Source organism: Helianthus annuus, chromosome 15, assembly GCF_002127325.2.
Source record: "Helianthus annuus cultivar XRQ/B chromosome 15, HanXRQr2.0-SUNRISE, whole genome shotgun sequence".
Lineage (NCBI taxonomy): Eukaryota > Viridiplantae > Streptophyta > Magnoliopsida > Asterales > Asteraceae > Helianthus > Helianthus annuus.
The window spans coordinates 3,238,811-3,261,294 of NC_035447.2; the positions used below are offsets into that span (position 1 = coordinate 3,238,811).

Consider the following 22,484-nt stretch of genomic DNA (forward strand, 5'->3'; position numbering starts at 1 on the left):
ATGGCACTTACCAAACCAAAGAGGGAGACACTAGAAATGTTTTTTCTTTGCTTTTCTCTTGGTCTTTTATTCCCATTCACCGAGGGAAATAACGGGGTATCTGCATATCAGGTTCTACAAAGCTACAACCTCCCGGTTGGTCTTCTTCCAAATGGTGTGTTTGGCTACACTTTGGACCGTTATAGTGGTCGGTTTTCAGTTAATGTAACTAGTAACTGTAACTTGCATGTGGCGGGTTATGAGATCGTATACAATTCCCCAATCACTGGTGTGATTTCACAAAATAATCTCGGGAATATAGACGGTGTGAAGGTGAAAATTGCATTCATTTGGCTCAATATCTTGAATGTTAACCGGAATCAAGATCGATGTAACAACTGTCAATAAAACCCGTAATTAGGATAATAATTATCCAATAAGAAAACCCTAATTAAGACACCCAACTAATTCTGCACTAACCCTAAAATTTTCATAACAATCAGAATCAGGATCAGGGCCCCTAAAACTCGAGGGGGATAAACCCTAGTTGGTAATATCTTAACGAATTTTACGTGGGAGTTAAGTTTCAGTCGAAACCAACTCAGCAGGCCTATACCCACAGCAAGGCTACCCTAGGCTATGTGGGTTTCCCAGGCGAGTAGCGGGAGAATCCCTGTCATCTTCCGCGACACGCGGGAGATGCCAAATTCATGTATAAATACTGGGCATTGGGACTTGAATTCTGTCTTTGGAACGACGTAAAATCGAGTTACGTAGACCGAGTTATCACAGAAACAGTCCAACACACACACACTAATCACGAGGTGCTGCCACAATCAGGGTAATAACTCGATCGCTATTATGATTCAACGTCCGATCGATTATAACTATCCAACGATTGTCCGAGTGCTGCTCAAATTGAGCTTGTACTTTGATTATTCGTCGTGATTTCGACTTGAATATTAGAGTGCTGTTCGAATTCGGACTATGCTCTGTTATTCGTTGTGAATCCGATTGAATTATTAAGTATCGCACTTGTTAATCGATGTGAAGGTTTGATCTCGTGAATTGACGTAACTGCTGAATTAGTTACTAACCCGATTGTGTGTGTGTGTGATTATTTAAACTAGGTTAATCACAGGCAAATCAGTAGGCTTATATCTTGCCCGTTAAATCTGCAATGTGAGTCATTCTTCTTTTTATCAAACTGTTTTACAATACCTCAAAGTATTTTCAAAGTGTTATAATTACAGGGATTAAGTCGTGGTTATCTTGATCGCTGGTTAGTGGGGTATTGTGCACATTACTAATTTCTCACAGTTAGGCTATAAGCTGTCACACCCCGACCACGTAGAACATACAAAACGTGGCGGAAACGTCGGGGAGTGTTGTAACAGAATCAATTGTTTCAAATCCATGGCAAATGAAGTTTCGTTTTATAAATCAAACATGAAAGTTTACATTGTCTGAACAAGAATCAAAGTGTACATAACATAAATTAACTAGTTCTTGTCTCGTTTTAAGTCACTAAGGCACAGGTCCGCCTAAGTATGTCTTGATAAGTCCTATGCATCATCTCCTGAAAACACATGTGAAAATAGGTACGTCAGCATAAAAATGCCTGTGAGATACATTGGTTTTGTGAAAACGGAATTCATGACTTGAGTTTGAGAAAATGTTTAGTCATGAACCTCGTATTTTGCTTTGTCTTGTAAATCATTTGAAAAACGGTAAGATCAAATGATATGTATAAATAAGAGAACAATGCATGGTTAACTGAATAACCATGTAAAAAGAGTTTGTATAAGATTTGTTGTTTGTAAATCAATGTCTTGTGAAAAGCGTGTTATTTGTATAAAATGTTCTATGTCTCAAATTGAAATGATTCAAATAACGCTACGGTATGTAATACCATACAAGCACTTATATATAGGATGTACCAGCGGCGTATCCACAATGCTTGTATCATATTACACATGCCTCGTTACTTAAATCACTTACTCAAACCAAACCATCAAGATGAAATGTTTAACAACGGTATAAATGTTTATGTATAGTCAAATGTCTATTGTCAATTGTAAGTCTTATCAACGGATACAACTGGTTTACACGGTCCAACGGATACAAACGGTTCATATAATTGAAGGGTTAAGACGGTTCACATAGTCAAATGGTTACAACGGTTCAAAATGTAGTATAATGTGTTCATATGCTGGATGAGCATATGCAACAGAAATGCAATGTGAAACAATGTACTACGTATGCACACAATGGGCGTACGTAGCATGAAATGTATTGTAGAGTACAACGGTTCAAAATGTAGTGTAATGTGTTCATATGCTGGATGAGCATATGCAACAGTAATGCAATGTGAAACAATGTACTACGTATGCACACAATGGGCGTACGTAGCATGAAATGTATTGTAGAGTACAACGGTTCAAAATGTAGTGTAATGTGTTCATATGCTGGATGAGCATATGCAACAGTAATGCAATGTGAAACAATGTACTACGTATGCACACAATGGGCGTACGTAGCATGAAATGTAAAGCAATGTACTAAGTACGCACACAATGGGCATACATAGCATAAACACAATGAAATCATGTACTATATATGTACTATCGAACATAGCAGTATATGATGTGAAAACCGGAAAGCATGAAAGTAGCAAGTAGGCACATGTGTTTCACCCCAAAACAGTTTGGAAAACAGTAAAAGAGGGGTTCAATGTACTCACCTGAGATTGCTTTGAATTCCTTGTATAATAACCAGATAATGCTAGAGGTCACGGGATATCAAACGGCACCTAATAGGTAGCTATATTAATATACCGGACCAAAATCGGAGGGTCGGATAGTATGCGGGTTCGTAAACCAAACGAGTATGGAGACTCGTGTAATATGGTTTAACAAAGCCTACATACTAAAATGAAACTTAACCTAAGTGCTTACGCCCCATCATGACCCGTTTAGGTAGCTTAGGCTACCCTAACGCGTCGTTCGCGTAGAACGCGTCTGGAACGCCTAACATCATGACCACAAGGTATAACCTCGGAAGGTTATAGCTATGGTCACCTAATGTGTTTGGTCGGATCCTAAAGATCGACCAAATGGGTCGGGTTCGAAAGTATAAGCGATGGTTTAGATCGCTTACCTTACGACCCTGTATAAGCACTAAACTAAAAGTGACGAGCTAAGCATGTTAGAACATGCTTAACTAAGTTTAGAAAACAGGTTTGACATCAAAACAAACGGCTTTGATGCTCACGAGTAGTTTGGTTACAAAATATGCAAGAATGCACATTTTGGCCGAAACTACGACCCGTCACTGAGCCTAGTTAACGTGGTGATCAGTAGGTATAGTCACTACGGACTATAACCATCGTGATCACGCTCACGTTATGAAGTTCCATGAACTTCGCATCGACCATAAGCTGGTCAATGCAGAAAGTCAACAAAATGTTGACTTTCGGACTCGAAAAGCGATAAAAGAGCGAAAGAAGACTTACGGAAGGTCCCCGAGTGCTAATCTAGATCAAATAGCTCAGGTATGGAACAATGGTTCCAACTTAGAGCCTTAAGATCAGATTTTGTGGGTTTTTGGAACAAGGGGGGGTATTTATAGGAAAAGTGGAACCGTTAGGATCGTTTATCGAATATCGTGCCGCGATCTCGAGCGTACACTTGTCAAATTCTTGTGGTAAGTCAGAACTTGGCCCTTGGCTCCTGATTGGGTGAAAGGGCATTGCCCCTTGATCGAACGAAAGGCCAAACTGCATTAAATGCAAAGATTTTTCTGTCTGACAGTCTCACGCGCCCCGCCTAAGGTTCCCAGATCAGAATTTACAATTTTGGTCCCTGCACTTCAGAAACACGTATTTTGGCCCATTTTTGGCACGTTTAAGCCCCGTTAACCTCATTTCAAGGCTCTAAGATGAAGTTAAAGTGTAGGGGACATGAAATATGCTCAAAAATATTCCGGATGTCGGTTCGTTTGGCCGTACGATTGCGATGTTCGCTTAATTACGACGGAATGCGCATAAGCGCGAAAGACGATCCAAATGACGCGACGAATGGATTTTTCTCATGCCCAACACTAAGGCATAATATAAGGATGCTTACATAAATTTTTGGATGTCCGGATGTATTCAGAACGTAAGTTATGCGCGAAAGTGCAAACTTGTGCACTTTTTGACACTTTTAGTCCCTGAATGATCCAAAAGTTTGTTTTAGCATGCCAAACACCTCAAAGCCTATTTCTAAGCTATGTAAAGGATATTTAAGGTATGTTTAACTTATGGACATGTTCCGGAATGTTCGTTACAGTTCAAATTGGCATACTTTTGCAGTTTGTCAAGTTTAGTCCCTTTAAGCGAATTAACTTGTTTTTGCTATACCAAAGCCTTCAAAACTTATTTCTAAGTTATGTAAAGGTTATTTAAGGTATGTTGAGTATATGTTGATGTTCCGGAGTATTTGTCGCATTAAACCGAGTACATTTACGCACCAGTTTGCGTATAATTCTCCAGAAAGCGATATAAAGTTTGAAATTGAACAAGAATTGATATGTGCAAAAGATACACATATTTGTACAAGATCCCAAGTATGAAATACAATATTTCATTGGCTTGGTATTTGTTTGATGGTCGCGGTGACACAGGTGTCACATAAGCCCTAACAGGGGTTAGGCTAGTAAGACCTAACAGTGACAAACGTCACTAATTGGGTGACTGGACCCAATAGTGGTATGACCATCGTCACACGGGTGGCAAGGCCAGATATAAAATAAGATACTGCCATTGTAATCGCTCTTATGCTGTAATTGATAACTATGTGTCGTTTTATCAAACTGAATGATTCACTCAGTATTTCCCCGCTGACAAAACCTTTTTACAACATGTTTCATGTGACATACTGTGAATTCAGTACACGTGCTACGGAGCACCATCAAGCTTGAAGGAGTGGCTCAAATAAATAAATAAACATGTTTGTAAAATAATGAAATTATGAAATTCACGGGGTTTATCCTGAAATGTAAATAAATAATACTCGGGCAAATTTTTAAGTTTAAACCGATCCTGTTAAGACTTCCGCTGTAAACATAAATACCATGGGTTTTTCTGTCCCGCGGCTCCTGGACCGGGTCAAACCGGGCGCGGGGGCCGTGACAGAAAAAGGTGGTATCAGAGCCACTGATCAAGCCACTGATTTAAGCCTATTAAGTATTTAGAAAATACTTAATTTTATTAAATTGCTATTTTGTGATTATGTGCTTTATTATCTGATTTATTGCATATAGTATGGAACAGATTTTATATGTTTAGCAATTAATAAATAAATTAGACTAAAATTTTAGTGCCTTTACAAGTCTAAAAGTCTTATTCAGTAAATATATAAATTTATAAATAAAACTTAGGGTACTTTAAAATTCTAATTGTTCTGGTAGTTAAACATATATTTCTATCAAAATTTGTTATAAATTCTGACATAATAATTGTGTGTATTCTGCAAAAAACAGCATGAGTGATTTATCTGATGCCCTTCAGAAGTTAAATCTCTATCCAGTAAGAACAGAGGTTTCCAGAGATTTTAATAGATATATACCAGACATAGAGGAACCTATAGAATTTAACGCTTTACCTCTCAAGCAACCCAAGTCTAAGGGAATAGAAATTGAGGAAAGCTCTAGGCAAATTGAGGGGTTACCATCTCAAGAAGAGTTAGATTTTACATTAACAGACTATAATACTATCAAGACTGTTAATGAAGCACGACTATCGATGAACTCAGAATCAGTTATCCCAAACCTTTCAGTACACTCGCAACCTTTCGAAATAGACGAATGGTTGACTCATGAAATACAGTTACAGAACAATCCCTATAAGCTTTTTTCTCAGTCCAATCTAGAACCTTTACCAAATCCACCAAAGAGTAACAAGAATACAGTTAGACTTCACTACTTTGACCAAAAACTAATAAATGTTGGGAATAGGATCCAAGAGATGGGGAAACAGATCTCCTGGAAATATGATCCGAAGGAACACCGTTACTAGATTATTATTTAACAAAAGGACAAGGGATTTTATGAAGTACGATTATGTAATAGTAATAGTAAAATTACTATGTGTAAAATAGAGAATAAAATAGTTGTATATAGAAGCATGATCTAATAAAAATCTTAGAAAATTTACAAATTTGTGTTCGTTTATGTGATTATGTGCAATTAAGTGTAACATTGGATTATTTCTTATATACTAATTATTCATCTATGAATTAGTTATCCAATGGAAAATGCTAATAATGAACCAGTTAACGAGGAAAATCAATCTGAACATCAATCAGGGGATCAATATATGACTAGGCAAGATATAGAAAATATCGTTGCTCAAGGGATAGCCAACACTATTCCAACAATGATTGCTCAAGGGATAGCCAACGCTATTCCAGCAATTGTCACTGCTGTTAAAAATCCCGTAGAACCACAGCAAATCATTCCTAGCAAACATATTTCTGAAGATAATTTCAGTAATAGCGTAAACGGAGGAAATGATCATGTTAATCATGATAATGAACCGCGACGAGCTCCGCTCCCTAAGAAAAGGAAAGCTGCAACGCCTGGTTGCACTTATAAGGAGTTCCTTGCCTGTAAACCTGTAGAGTTCGCAGGCAATGAAGGGGCAACTGCGGCACTGCGTTGGTTGGAGAAAACCAAGGCGGTGATCAGAATAAGTAAATGTGTTGAGGAAGATAAGGTTATGTACGCTTCGCACCTTTTCAAGGAAGAAGCATTAGAATGGTGGAATACAGTGTTACAAGCCAAAGGAAGTGACGTAGCCTATGCCATGGGTTGGGAAAAATTTAAGCGATTAATAGAAAGGAAATTTTGTCCCGAATATGAGAAAGAGCAAATGGCAAATAAGTTTTTAAGTCACCGAATGGTGGACGTAGATTGTCGAGGGTATACTTCAAAATTCTTTGAGTATGCCAGAATCGTACCTACTCTGGCTTCGCCAGAACCGGTACTTATATCTCGCTACATCTGGGGTTTGATTAGCGAAATTCGTGATATTGTTAAAGCTGCGAGACCCCGCACAATTGACGATGCGGTAGAATTAGCTAACACTCTAACTGATGGACTGGTGCGCACTCGGGAAGAAAATAAGAGGAAGGAGTTAGCCCAGAAAATTTCCCAAGAATTTCATATTGGTAATAATAGCAATCTCAGGAAAAAAGGAACCGGGCGATTCCCTACTATTCCATTTTGCGATACCTGCAACGGAAAGCATTTTGGAAAATGCAAAGGATGCTGCAATTTCTGCAAAAATCCAGGACATCGAGAAGAGGATTGCAGGAAAAAGAAGGCAATAACCTGCTACAATTGCGGAGAAACCGGACATTACAGAACAAACTGCCCAAAATTAGGCAACCCAACAAACGAAAAGGCGAAACCTGTAGAAGGGACTACCAAGAGAAACGCAAGAGCTTTTCAATTAACTACTCAGGAAGCTGAACTAATTCCTGACATCATAGTTGGTACGTTTTAGTTCCCAACGTTATGCAAAAGTATTATTTGACTCTGGTGCGAACCAAAGTTTTATAAATACTTCATTCTGTCAAATCCTAATTTATCTTTAGCCAACCTTAGGCAAACTTTTATAAATTAAAACAACAATTAAGAATTCCGCGAGAATAAATAATATTTTGCAAGAAGCAAAGATAGAATTAATAGGACATAAAATTTTCTGTAAACTTGTTATTAGCCGGATTCGATGTTATAGGAATAGATTGGTTAAATAACCTTGTTCGAATTCTCTGTGATAAAAGCTTCAGTATTATAGGAAGGACGAATCAAGGAAAAGGTATATCGATTATAGGGAATTAAAGTTACAATTAGGAATCGATACCCATTCTCTAGGATTAAGGATCTATTTGATCAACTTTAGAACACTAGGTAATTGTCTATGATATATTTGTGTTTTAGATATCATCAATTGAAAGAACAAAACATACCTAAAACCGCTCTCAGGATTAGGTATGAACGATACAAATTCACAATCATGCCCTTCGAATTAACAAATGCCCTAATAGCGTTTATGGACATGATAAACAGAATATGTAAACTATATTTGGACAAATTTGTAATTGTTTTATCACCAATATACTTATTTACTCCAAAAGTCAGGAGGATTATTGTAAGTATTTATATACACTCTTAACCTTGTTAAGAAAAGAAAAGCTATATGCCGAATTCTCAAAATATGAATTCTGACTTTAAAAAGTACAATTCTGAGGACACATGGTGAATCTTGAAGGTATTCACTTAGATCCTGATAAGATAGCGGCAAATTACTAAATGGAAGATTTCCGCAATCCCTAAAGAGAAATTAGGAATTCTGTAAATTTAGACAGATACTATAGATAGATTATTTGGAATATTTCTCCATACAAGATATATCCCTAACTAAGCCAAAACAGTTAAGGTTGAATAAAAACCTAAACCAGAAAAAGCCTTTAGGATCTTACAACATAAAGGTTCCAATTCTAGCCTTACCAGAAGGAACAGAAGATTTAAAGTATACAGTAATGTTACAAAGCTAGAATTTGAATATATGATAATGCAACGCAAAAAGGTAATTGTGTATGCATTAAGACAATTGCAAAAGCACGAAGAAAGTAATACCACTTTTAAACCTAAACTTAGAAGCCATAAATTTACCCTTAAGATTTGGAAACATTATCTGTAGGGAGATAAGTTTACTATCCATACGGGTCATAAGAATTTAAGATACATATTTGAGCAACAAGAATTAAACATAAGGAAAAGGAAATCCTCGGTGACTACGATTGTGATATTTAGTATCACGAAGGAAAGGCTGAAGACGGTCAGAAGAGTATACAAATAATAAGCAAGAGCCGTACGAGTTCGAGTTGGAGACAAATTGCTATTGAAAGTATTTCCTTGGAAAGGAATTATTAGATTCGGTAAGAAAAGAAAGATAAGATAAAAGTACGTAGGACCATTTCCAGTAATTCAACGAATAGGACCAGTAGCTTATCGGTTACAACTACCAGAAGAATTGGCTGGAGTACATGATGTATTTCATGTATCCAATCTCAAGAAATGTTTATCAGACGAATCCCTGGTAGTACCACTTCAAGATATAGAGGTAAATGAAAAGTTAAAATTCGTAGAGAAACCATTGGCTATCGAAGATCGAAAAATCAAATTCCTCAAGCATAAACGACTGGTGTTGGTCAAAGTCAAGTGGAATTCAAAGAGGGGACCAGAATACACTTGGGAGCTGGAGTCCGAAATGAAGCGAAAATATCCACATTTTTTCCAGTAAATCTCGAGGACGAGATTTTTCTTAAGGTGGGGAGGATGTAACAACTGTCAATAAAACCCGTAATTAGGATAATAATTATCCAATAAGAAAACCCTAATTAAGACACCCAACTAATTCTGCACTAACCCTAAAATTTTCATAACAATCAGAATCAGGATCAGGGCCCCTAAAACTCGAGGGGGATAAACCCTAGTTGGTAATATCTTAGCGAATTTTACGTGGGAGTTAAGTTTCAGTCGAAACCAACTCAGCAGGCCTATACCCACAGCAACACTACCTTAGGCTATGTGGGTTTCCCAGGCGAGTAGCGGGAGAATCCCTGTCACCTTCCGCGACACGCGGGAGATGCCAAATTCATGTATAAATACTGGGCATTGGGACTTGAATTCTGTCTTTGGAACGACATAAAATCGAGTTACGTAGACCGAGTTATCACAGAAACAGTCCAACACACACACACTAATCACGAGGTGCTGCCACAATCAGGGTAATAACTCGATCGCTATTACGATTCAACGTCCGATCAATTATAACTATCCAACGATTGTCCGAGTGCTGCTCAAATTGAGCTTGTACTTTGATTATTCGTCGTGATTTCGACTTGAATATTAGAGTGCTGTTCGAATTCGGACTATGCTCTGTTATTCGTTGTGAATCCGATTGAATTATTAAGTATCGCACTTGTTAATCGATGTGAAGGTTTGATCTCGTGAATTGACGTAACTGCTGAATTAGTTACTAACCCGGTTGTGTGTGTGTATGATTATTTAAACTAGGTTAATCACAGGCAAATCAGTAGGCTTATATCTTGCCCGTTAAATCTGCAATGTGAGTCATTCTTCTTTTTATCAAACTGTTTTACAATACCTCAAAGTATTTTCAAAGTGTTATAATTACAGGGATTAAGTCGTGGTTATCTTGATCGCTGGTTAGTGGGGTATTGTGCACATTACTAATTTCTCACAGTTAGGCTATAAGCCCTAACAGGGGTTAGGCTAGTAAGACCTAACAGTGACAAACGTCACTAATTGGGTGACTGGACCCAATAGTGGTATGACCATCGTCACACGGGTGGCAAGGCCAGATATAAAATAAGATACTGCCATTGTAATCGCTCTTATGCTGTAATTGATAACTATGTGTCGTTTTATCAAACTGAATGATTCACTCAGTATTTCCCCGCTGACAAAACCTTTTTACAACATGTTTCAGGTGACATACTGTGAATTCAGTACACGTGCTACGGAGCACCATCAAGCTTGAAGGAGTGGCTCAAATAAATAAATAAACATGTTTGTAAAATAATGAAATTATGAAATTTACGGGGTTTATCCTGAAATGTAAATAAATAATACTCGGGCAAATTTTTAAGTTTAAACCGATCCTGTTAAGACTTCCGCTGTAAACATAAATACCACGGGTTTTTCTGTCCCGCGGCTCCTGGACCGGGTCAAACCGGGCGCGGGGGCCGTGACAATCAACTCGTGTTCAATATTGGCGGTTTTGTAGACAAAAGCTTCCCAATTAGCGATTTTTACTCGTCTCCTAATTGTAGGTAGTTTAAATGTTGGAACGATCATTCGATTGGAAGGGGGATCAGATCGAATTATATTGATGTAATGTAATTTTTGGATGAACTCGTTTATTAAATCAAAAACATAATAATAATCGCTAGTTTTGTTGGGTTATTTTGAGATTTTTCTAAACTCCCAAGTTTTTTTTCTTCTTATGTTCTAAATCCTATTAGTACTACTCATCCGAGTTAGAATGAGTCCCAATTTGACTCACATAATACACTTCTAACCATGCAAGTCTACCCCAATGACCATATGACGAGTAAAAAAACGGTTTGGTTGTGGCGAAGCTTGAGATTGCCGACCGGGGGGTCGGAAGTCACCGGACCTAAAATTATACCTTAAAAATTATAAAACCGGGGGTCAAAACGTATATATCTAAAAAATTCTATACAAAACGTACATACATAACACTACTGAACGAAAAGTTCGGGGGGTCGGGCGCCCCTCCCGGCCCCTTCCAAGCTACGCCCATGGTTTGGTATGTGGTATTTAACTATTTATGTGTAAAAAATTTTTCTTTAAAAAGATAACTGATCACACCGAATTTTTATAATATTCAAAGCTTGAATCGGGCTATCGGGGACATATATGATGGAGAATACCTGAAGAAATTTGGTGCCGATGGTTTTGTAAATTATGTGGGCCGGGTCAAGAACTTTAAGGTTAAACTGGCCCAAACTATAGCCCAAATTTTATGACTCGTTGATATTTGATAGTAAGCTTAATGGGCTTTCAGGTATTTGTTGGATCAGGCAGTCTTTTAGTAAGTGATTATGATTTGAACTTACATTAAATAGTACTCATCGTCTTAACCCATTAAATCATATGGTCATTTCGTAATGTTTTCTAATTCGATGACCTATAACATTTGCAAACCTTTTTTCTGGATGAATTATGCCAAAAAATCTAAATTCCTCATGTATTTTAAATTTTTTTATATATTTATTGCGGATTAAGTAATTCGTATGTCACGGGTCTACAGATGTTAATTTGTACGTCAATGAATTTGTTTTATAATTTATATACTTTGATACAATCGTTGCAATCTTGATAAAGTTTGTTTCCAATCTTTAATAAGGTGTTATCTGTCGGTAATGAACACCTTATTTTTTTATTTTTTTTAAAGTTTAGAAACGAACCTTGTCAAGAATTTGATAATTCATGAATGTTAAAAACGGTTAATAAATAGTACATCCATGTAAAATTCGCAACAACAGTTGTATTAAAGTATATATAAATTATAAAACAAATTCTTTGATGTACAAATTAAATTCTTATTCGGTTCGGTTCGAAAAAATATATGATATTTTATATAGTTTTAAGAACATATGTTAAAACTTAAATTTTTTCATGAAATTCTTAAACCTCTTATACTTTCTATCGACTCTTTCAGTGAGTTTAAATATAAAAGCATAGTTTTACAATCAAATAATTATAAAATAAAGTTTTACAATTAAATATGAGATTACCAACACATATGTTATTTTGAACACTTTGACTATAAACAATAGAAGAATCAGAATTACCATACACAACAACAAAAAGATATAATAACATCATATTTATATAATATCTCCTCAATGCAAGCATAACAAATCCTTTGTTGCAACCAAACCACTTCTAAATCATCCCATAGTGTGTAGTCACTTAGATGACCAACATTCATCGTTTAACATCTAGTTCGATCTTCCCAACAAACTTATTGTCGACGATTCTTCTGTTTTAGAAGCAGATCACGAAGATCAGCCACATCAACTTGGTTTGTTTGGCCCTCGGGTTTATAGTAGCCAGTTACCGGATCTGGAACCCATGGATTTGATACGTTCGATTCCTCACCTCCTTTCTTCATCATTGCAACTCCGCTCGCCCTCAAGCTTCCAGACACATTTCCGGTTGATATCACCGCGTATCCACGCCTATAATTCGACAAATTAAATCAACTATCAAACTACATATCTAACATAGAGTTAAAGATCAAATACTAATAATTCAAGTAACCTAAAGTTTCAATATAATTATCAAACAATCTATCTCTAGATAATTCACTGAGAAAAGACAGAGGATGTTAATTAGTTTATGGAATCATAAAAATTAGACTACTAACTAGATAATCTAACATAATAACAAACATAGTTGTCAATAGCGAGCGTAGCGACCGCTATAGCGCGCTATGTAGCGTATGGGTCTAGGCTTGATATTAGGGTTTGTAGCGATAAATAGCGATAACGACAATTTATTTTATTTTTTTTGTTATCTTTAATATAAATAGCAATTAAATATAGCTATAAAATAGCTAGATTTTAGGTTTTTGTTAAATATACATGTAAAATAGCATATATTCCAGGGTATTTTGATATAATGTACATTTAATTTTTTTTCTAGTGTATTGCTATTTATAAAATAATCGGCCCCTATCTATCGCTAGGGCTGGCAATAGGTAACCTGTAGGTAACCTGCTAAGACACGATAATAGAAAAGTACACAATGTGATTTTTTACGTTTTTAAAAATAATCAAAATTTGAAAGTTAGGATCCATTATTTCTCGGTGCATAAAATATACATCTGTCTTATAGACATTGGATATAAAGTAGTTAAACGAGTCGTATTCATGTTTAAAATTTTTGTTGTTCGCATTATCAGCTGTTAAACCTGCTAAGACACGATTTGTCAGCCCTATCTATCGCTATTTGTTGTTATTCGCTATTAACAACTATGATAACAAAGCGTATAATTGATCTCTATAAATTCAATGAGAAAAAACAAAGGATCAAAAGTAATAAACAAATTGAAGTAAATTACCGGCAAACAAGGGAGATTTGATCGGCAACGAACGATGAAACGAGATTAGCGTTCGTGATAGATCGTGCCATAGGATATGAGATTGAAGCTGAAGTATATTCGAGAACGAAACTCTAACAGGGTAATTTAGAGTTTGTGTTCTCGAATAAATTTGTTTTATGAGTTTAATATGAGAAAATGTTTGGTATTTATAGATGAAGGGGTGGGCGCGTGAAGGTACTGGGAAATGAGGGAAGGTGATGAGCTGGCACTGAAAGAGTGAAGTGGTCAATGAGAAAGTGACACGTGGACATGTTCATTGTTTGGATGTAGAGTCGTCATCCTTTTTGCTATTGACTCTTGTCATGACTTTTCAGAACGTGTAAAATACAAAGATTTTTATATTATTTTATTTATTATCAATATTAATATTTTAAGTAGTTTGGCTTCTATGCTGGCATATAGGAATAGGACTTGCGGTTTAATAATAAATAATTTAAAAACCGAACTGATATATAAACTTGTGGGTGGTTTACTGGTTCACTGGTCTAACCGATTGATGTGGTTTCAAAAGCGGGTTGGTCAGAGCCTATGAAAAGAACCCAACCCATTATAGCCACGGACACTGCTATCAGCAACGTCCTATGGATACGGCTTTTCACGAGTGGAAATCCATCCTTCGACATTATTCGAGCCGTCCCACCGTCCGACAACTCACATGCTCCTCATTAGAGAGGCTCTTATATGTTTTAGGTTTTTATATTACTTGTATTAAATAAGTTAGAAGATTTATTTAAAAAAAATCTAAAAAGTACAATATTAATAGCTTCATTTAAAGTTTTTATTATCCCTTGCCAAATTGCTAGTAGTGAGACATGCCATGTTGGTTCGGGTTCCACTAGGATTGTTCACGTCCATCATACATTAACTGACCCAGAATGATGCATGTATGTATCTGTATCAATGGCGGCTGATATTCATATTATTGACTAAATAAATATCGTGTGTGGGGGTCAATTGTTTTGTTTTTTTTTTTTTTTTTTTTTTTTTTTTTTATGAAAGGTAGTTTATTATAACTAGAATTTCTCTTTCACGACAGAGAATTTTCGTACGAATGAAATGATATGAAGCTTTTAAATGTAACAAAAAAAACTTAACTATCATAAGAAAAAAAAATGGTGATGTGTAGTTACCCAAATAATAGAATGGAAATAAATTGTAAAAGAAATAAAAGTGTAAAAATTAATATGAGATAACGTAAAAACCTAATAAATTAATACTTTTCATTTTGTGTACACCAATAATAATGATCACAGAAAACATTTATACTATATCAATTTAAGACTAAAAGTAAAAACCTATATCAATTTAAGACTAAAAGTATATTATTGTTTTATGACATTTATTAATATTTATTAATATAGGCTTATTGGATTTTATCATTTTTAACTATTGGGTATTGACCGCTGTCACTCCTAACTATCACTTTAACTCACACCACTGACCACTCCCAATTTATCACATATATATTTATAAAATATATGTTTAAACATACCTAAAATTAAGTAGGATATGATTCATAGACATCGAATGGTTTGGAATTAAAAAGATTCCACCCACACATATTAATATAATATCTTATGGTCGATACGTGTTCACGATTTATGTTCCTGGTTCCATGCTACCTAACCTTACAAATCGACCATACAATTGTGATATTTATAAATTATAATTTAACTAGTATTAACGTCCCCCGCGTTGCGGCGGGGCGTAAACTATGTCAAGTAGTACCAATACTATGTCACTGCTAGCGACCACCAACACACGAAAAAACAGGTAAAAACAAAATAACGTAAAAGGAAACAATAACACAGAACGAAAAGCATACGCAAGATCGTTGAACCATGCACATCCGTTGCGTCGTCGTGTTAATGCGAAAAAATTAGACTCAAACGTAAAACATAGAAAATAGTAACTAAGTAAATCTAGAACCCTCGCTCGTTGCGACGAACCCAAACAGGGAAATAAAGACGTATTGCAACAGGCTTTTCAAATGAAAATAAAATAGACAAAAAAACATTGAACCCACACACACGTCGCAGCGTATTCATTCACAAAATGTAGAACGAAACGTATAACGAAAAATTTGAAAAATATGAAAAGTATGGGGGATAAAGTTGTAAATAAAAAAGTATTATGGGTTAACTTGAAAAACTTTGGGTAATAGTAAAAAAAATAATGAGGTTAAAATGCAAAAAAAAATGAAAACCTTTAAATTAAAAGTGAAAAGGCCAACTTTTTTTTTTTTTTGAAACACTCCCTATGCTTAGAATACAATTATGTAAAACACCAACATGTTAGTAATTTATAGTATGAAAATGATTATATTATACTATCAAACCAATATATTTTAAACGGTTATTTATTTTAGTCACTATAATTTTTTTTTTTGAACGGCCGACAAAATAATTTTATTCATTTGTAGCAAGATGCTACCACCAAACATACAAAAGTTTTACACCAATTGATACCAAAACCAAACAATTACATCATCTCTAGATCTTAAATTTGCTCCAATCCTCCCACGTTAATGACATCGATCTTGACCGATTCTTCACCCAAAGGTACGCCACCGCTTTAATTTCATCCAGAGTCTTAGTCGTGTTTGGAGTTTTTTGCTGGAACACGGCCTCATTCCTCGATTTCCAGATACTCCAAATAGCAACCAAGATAACCGCATGTATTGCCTTCCTTTTTTTGGCGGAAGCCATACACACCTCATGCAACGTCAATATGTCTTTTAAATCAAATGCTATAATCGGGGGAATCGAGCACCATAATGCAATATTTTGCCATACCATTTGTGCGAACTGGCATGAAACAAGCAGATGTTCACTTGACTCATCATAACTTCCACACATGATACACGTTCGATCATTCACCGGGATACTCCGAGCCGCCAAAGCACATCTGGTTGGCAGTCGTTCCATCTCTGCCCTCCATGCCACGATGCCCACTTTTTTCGGGACCCAATTATTCCACTCAAACGCTTTACCGGGGCGCACACGATTGACCGAGCTTAGAGTTTTTTTTTATACTTGCTACACTGAAACTTCCACCACCATCAAAATTCCACTGCCATATATCCAGCCCAGAGGACATGTTCAGCCCACTAGATCCACAAATCAGGTCCACTACTTGGCTTAGTTGATCCGCTTCAATAACACCCAGTTCCGGTGTTAACCAGGCCCAGCTAAAGACCAGATTCGGCCCATTCTTCCCCAGCCGATCTTGAACCAAACATCCTTTGTGTTTTTCAGCTCTGAATAGTTCTGGACACATCACGTAAAACGGTTCATTACCGGCCCAGCAGTCTAACCAAAAACATATATTTTTTCCGCTAACCAACACAGCTGATGTCGCCCTTTCCAGATCCAAACCGGCTTGTAGTAGTACGTTACGGATGCTTGTGATACTTTTCCACGGCCCAGGTATTGAAACTTTTGTTGGGATATCTTTCCATCCTCTCGAATTATGGTGTATTGCCCAAACCACTCGCCTCCACAATCCATTTTTTTCCGTTTTGAACCTCCACCACCACTTTGCCAACATTGCTAAATTTGCATCTCTTAACGAGCCAAACCCCAACCCCCCATATTCTTCCGGAGCAATAGTTCTATCCCATGCCACCCAGTTCATTTTAGCCTTTTCTTCCGACCCACCCCAAAAAATTACCCTTCTTATCTTATCGAGTGCATCCAATACTTTTATCGGGGCCTTGAACAGTGAGAAAAAATATGTGGGTAAGGCATTTAACACTGATTTGATAAGCGTAATCCTTCCACCATAAGATAGTGTTTTTGCTTTCCACAATGATAGCCTATTTTTAAATATATCTATAACCGTTTTCCAATTCTTTTCTAAATTCATATTCGCGCCAACTAACATACCAAGATGTTTGAATGGGAATGCACCTTTCTTACATCTTAATAGGTTTGCCATCTCTTGTATTTCCAGATCCTCCACCCCAATACCAAAGATACTACATTTTTCCAGATTTACCCTTAGCCCCGAAGCCAAGTAGAAACATCTCAACACTCTTCTCAAATTGATTATGTTTGACAGTGACCAATCCCCAATAAAAATAACATCATCGGCATACATGAGATGGGATAAAGACGTACCTTCATTAGAGATCTTGATTCCATTGAACAAACCAACGGAGACGGCTTTCTTCATAATTCCCGATAATGCCTCCATAACTATCACAAACAAAAAGGGGGACAGTGGATCTCCCTGCCGTAAGCCACGGGTACAATCAAATTCTCTAGTTGGGGACCCGTTTACCAATACTGACGCTCTAGCCGATTGTAATGTTGCCATTACCCACCCTCTCCATTTACTAGGGAACTTCATTTGGGCCGTAATCGAATCTAAAAAGGCCCAATTTACCGAATCGTATGCCTTATTTATATCAACTTTGAAGTACATTCCTTTTCTCTTATTTTTCTTCGCCCAGCTAAGAATTTCGTTAAGCACGAGTGGACCATCCATAATGTTTCTACCGGCCAAGAACGCTGATTGATGTTCCGAGATCAAATTTCCAAGAACCCCTTTGAGACGGTTTACTAGGACCTTGGAAATAATTTTGTTAACCACTCCAATAAGGCTAATTGGTCTAAAGTTAGCTGGACTTACCGGATCTTTAATTTTTGGAATGAGAGCGATAAATGAGGAGGTGCAACTTTTATTAAGCGAGCCATCCTCGTAGAATTTATTAAACAAATTCACGAAATCTACCCGAAGAGCTGGCCAACACCTTTTAACGAACTTGAAATTAAAACCATCCGGACCCGGTGCCCGATCTCCATCACAATCCCATATCGCTACCTTAATTTCGTCTTCAGAGAATGGCGACTCCAACTTGCTTGCCTCTAAATCAGAAACAGTGGCTAAGTTTGGGCAAGTCAAGTCCGGTCTAACTGTCATTGGTTCAAAGCCCTTCCCTCATATCAACCGAAAGAATTCACGTTTTTTCGTATATTGATTAAGATGTAAAGGCTTACCCAAATAGAAGACAACGAAATGCATTGAAGGATACACGTTTTGCATTAGGTTATTTTGTTTTCATGGTACTTACAAAACTGTTACCACATCATTTTCACATGTAGATGAAGTGCGATGAATGACTCATGGCCACATTGTACACTCCGCGTGGTTTTTTTTTACTATTACCTTGAGGAGTACGTGGTCATCAACATTTAATTCCAATGGTTTGCGTCTTCTGTCGTCGTAACTCTTTTATCTGCTTCTAGCTTTGAGTAGGTTATCATGAATGGCTCATGATCTAAGTTAACGATAATAACTTCCATGTTAACTTCTAGCTTCTATTTTACTCGTACTTAACAAGTTATAAAACGAGGTTATTTCTTGTACGTTATTAAAGAATATTATAGTCTATGGTATTATAACCTAGTGGCATTTTACAGTTAGATAAAGCTTAGGGACTATTAGGTCTTAAGTTTGATCCCACAAAATGGTTTTTCCTAAATTTATTGAGCTTCCTCTGGAACTAGTGTATAGACATTATATACTAGTGAAGATGAATATGATCGGATGGTTCCGCTAGTGGCACGATAGTACTTTAGTGAATTAAAGAATATTATAATTTAAAACATTGATATTTTTAGATTTAAACTTTTTATATTATTCCCTACCAAATTGTTGGTTGGTAGATTGCCGACTTAGTTTGGGTTCCACTTGGATCATGTATGGCATGTGGGTGTGGGTCACATTTTTGGGGTCAATTGTTTTTTAGATGAATTTATCCACTTGTGTAGTTGCGCCGCTTCTTCTTGTAATATGGGGAACGTGTATGGAAGGTAGCTTATTTATAATTAAAAAAAATATAAACTTTAATATAAAAAGCATAGGTTGTAACATACTATCATAATTCTTATTGAATGGTTTAGAGTTAAAATGATTCCACCCACACGTATAATATTTATTGGGCGACACATGTTCGTGATTTATGTTCCAAGTTCCATTTAACCTAACTTTGCACTACCATCCAATTATACCTTTTTCTAAATGTATACAGTGGCGGATCTAGGATTCCGACCAAGCGGTAACGTTTTATAAATAAGCGGTAACGAAATCAAAAAAACGTCAAATTTTTCCAAATTTTACACTAATTTTTTCAAATTTTTTCCGACCAAGGGGTAGCGGACGCCACCCCTTAACTACCTATATGTCCGCCCCTGAATGTATATACATATACTTAATATATTTAACGGTAACTACTACTTTTATAGTTATTTTAGTAAGACCATGTGTTGTGGAGAGTATGAATGGGCGTGAACACCGCATCGGAAGGAGCGCGAAGAGGCGCTGGTACGGTGGATGTGAGGGGAGTCGTGGGTGGCGTCGAGGCGGATTTGATTTAATCTTTTTTTAATATGATTAAATTATAAAGTCAATCATATAAAGTCACCTTAAAGCTTAAACAACCTCACATTTCACTCCTCCATAACACATATTTTTAGGCTTTGGTTATGTTCGTAATTTCCAAAACAACTAATTTTTAATAGAAAATACATTATCACCAAGTTTTATTAAGTTTACTATACTTAAATTATAAATATATATATTCTTTATTTTGTTTTGTATGTTTCGTTCACATTATCTATTTTTTCTCATATTCTAGTTTTTTTTTAATTCTAATACAAATTCTAGTTTTTTTTTTTTTTTTTTAAATTCTAATTCAAATTCTGTTTCACCAAGTCATATATTTCAAATAAACCGATCCCAATAACTCGAATCTAAGTCAAACCTCAAATAAACTTATCCGAAAAACTAGAAATAGACGTAAAACTTATAATTCAAATAAAATGAAGTGTATTAATGATTTTAGTTCTTATTATATAGACGTTAAACTTATATGTAACAAACACACCTCTATTTAACAAACATATTTCCTCTAAAAAAACAAATAACAAGTAACAAGGATACCAAAAAAAAAAAAACAAAGCAACATATCTTCATCGTTGCAATATGTATCGGATGAACAAAACTAATAAGCTTCATTCATCTTCATGTTTAACATCTTTCAACGAATTTAGTTCGGACCGTTTTTCTGTTTCAACAACATTTCACGAAGCTCGGCTGCGTCAATCTCGTTCGTTTGTCCCTCCGGCTTGTAGTAACCCGTTACTGGATCCGGAACCCATGGAGTCGATTTCTTTGATTCTTCGTTAACTTTCGCCATCATTGCAACTCCGGTTCCCCTAACGCTTCCGGTTACACTCCCCTGTGTCGCAGTCGCAAATCCACGTCTGCTCAAAATAATTAAAAAAAGTATCGTCAAGTTTTTATTTATTTATTCGTTTATTTATTTATTTTTAACAGCAATTGCTAAATTTTTAAAAATAAATACATCACAATCTGCACGCTATACGATACATCACTTAACCATCAGGATCGTAATATAACGAATAAACCAAACTTTTTAATCTCAAGTCACTAGATTAAAATTACAAGATCAAATTATTGCCTTTAGTTAACGAAACTATTTTTTTAATGAAATCATTATAATTAACAATAAAAAAAAATGGTAGGTAAACGGGCAACACGTTGCGCCGCAACCTCCTTTTGAATAGCAAATCCAATTCTACATAATTAAACTACAACATAAAGTTACCTGGCGGCAACAATGGAGAGTTGTTCGACGATGAAGGTTGAGACGAGTTTAACGCTAGCCATTGCGACGAACGAAGATTTGAATCTTATCGTTCGGACGGTAGCGGGTAGAAGGTCTAGAAGCTTTAAGAATGGAGAGCTTGAGTTGTAGTTGGAGTTTGTTATGGATGAATGAAGAATGAGAATGGGATGGTATTTATAGAGAATAGAAGGAAGAAGGGGTGAAAGTGGGTCGGGTCAAGAAAGTGGACTAATGGGCCCGGGTGTCCATAACAAGTGGTGAAGAGACATTTTCCGTTTCTAAGTTCTAACAGCCGGCGACTCTCGATTTTTTTTTGTTTTTGAAGTTGTCATACAATTGATCATGTTAGTTCTAGAGTCATCTATAGTAACTCACGTGAGGTGCTTGAATTCAAGATAGATTAGAGGGTTAAATGGGTTGTGTACGCGTGTTGATAGAATAAACCTAAACACGATACGAGTATTTTTTGGTTGACTTAAACCCAGCCCTTTAACCAGGGTCGTCTTTGAAAATGTTTAAACAACTTTTGACCCTGTACGAATAGAAAATACGGGTCCCTTAAATATAAATATATATATATATATATATATATATATGCTAATTATAAGGAGAAAACCCACTCCAGTTGACTAAACCCTGAAAACCCTCACATGTGGATCAGATTTAGCCACGTTGCTTGTTAGTTGTGAGGAGACAAGGGCAATTTTGACATTTTCTTTCTTTTACCTTTTGAGAATTGGGTGACCCCTTTTCAATTGTAAGTCTGCACATGTAGACCTTTTCAACATTGCTTTTCTTGTCATCCTTTCCATTAATTACTTGTGTACTTGTAAAGCTTCTCTCACATGCTTTCCATCTTTCTCCAATTCATCTTTACTTTAATTTCTCTCTCTTTCTATCTCTACGTCTCTTTATCATATAACTTCAAGAATTTAAAAACACAATTCATCTTAATTGTACATTTTCTCTCTCTAGAATTTATAAGAGCAACACTTATAAAAAAACTCAGACCTCATTCATCTTAATTGCAACTACCACTCTCCTCACTCATCTCTCTCCTCTACCAAAAAACCCACT

The 22,484-nt window shown here is 36.2% G+C and overlaps 4 protein-coding genes across 4 annotated transcripts; 1 reads left to right on the forward strand and 3 right to left on the reverse strand.

Annotated features, from left to right (window-relative positions):
• Positions 1 to 387, forward strand: LOC110913148. Its single transcript, XM_022157998.1, has one exon. The coding sequence runs from the start codon at positions 1 to 3 to the stop codon at positions 385 to 387; it is 387 nt and encodes a 128-aa protein (XP_022013690.1).
• An 11,937-nt stretch (positions 388 to 12,324) lies between these two features.
• On the reverse strand, positions 12,325 to 13,872 carry LOC110910103 (protein SENESCENCE-ASSOCIATED GENE 21, mitochondrial). Its single transcript, XM_022154815.2, has 2 exons — positions 13,709 to 13,872; positions 12,325 to 12,824 (listed from the first exon to the last, which is right to left on the reverse strand). The coding sequence occupies exons 1-2, from the start codon at positions 13,777 to 13,779 to the stop codon at positions 12,608 to 12,610; spliced, it is 288 nt and encodes a 95-aa protein (XP_022010507.1). The 5' UTR covers positions 13,780 to 13,872; the 3' UTR covers positions 12,325 to 12,607.
• Positions 13,873 to 16,242: 2,370 nt separating this feature from the next.
• Positions 16,243 to 16,677, reverse strand: LOC110913149. The gene has a single exon (XM_022157999.1). It carries the CDS (start codon positions 16,675 to 16,677, stop codon positions 16,243 to 16,245), a length of 435 nt encoding a protein of 144 aa, XP_022013691.1.
• A 3,890-nt stretch (positions 16,678 to 20,567) lies between these two features.
• LOC110910106 (protein SENESCENCE-ASSOCIATED GENE 21, mitochondrial) lies at positions 20,568 to 21,560 on the reverse strand. Its single transcript, XM_022154817.2, has 2 exons — positions 21,387 to 21,560; positions 20,568 to 21,021 (listed from the first exon to the last, which is right to left on the reverse strand). Exons 1-2 carry the CDS (start codon positions 21,446 to 21,448, stop codon positions 20,805 to 20,807), a joined length of 279 nt encoding a protein of 92 aa, XP_022010509.1. The 5' UTR covers positions 21,449 to 21,560; the 3' UTR covers positions 20,568 to 20,804.
• Positions 21,561 to 22,484: the final 924 nt, after the last annotated feature.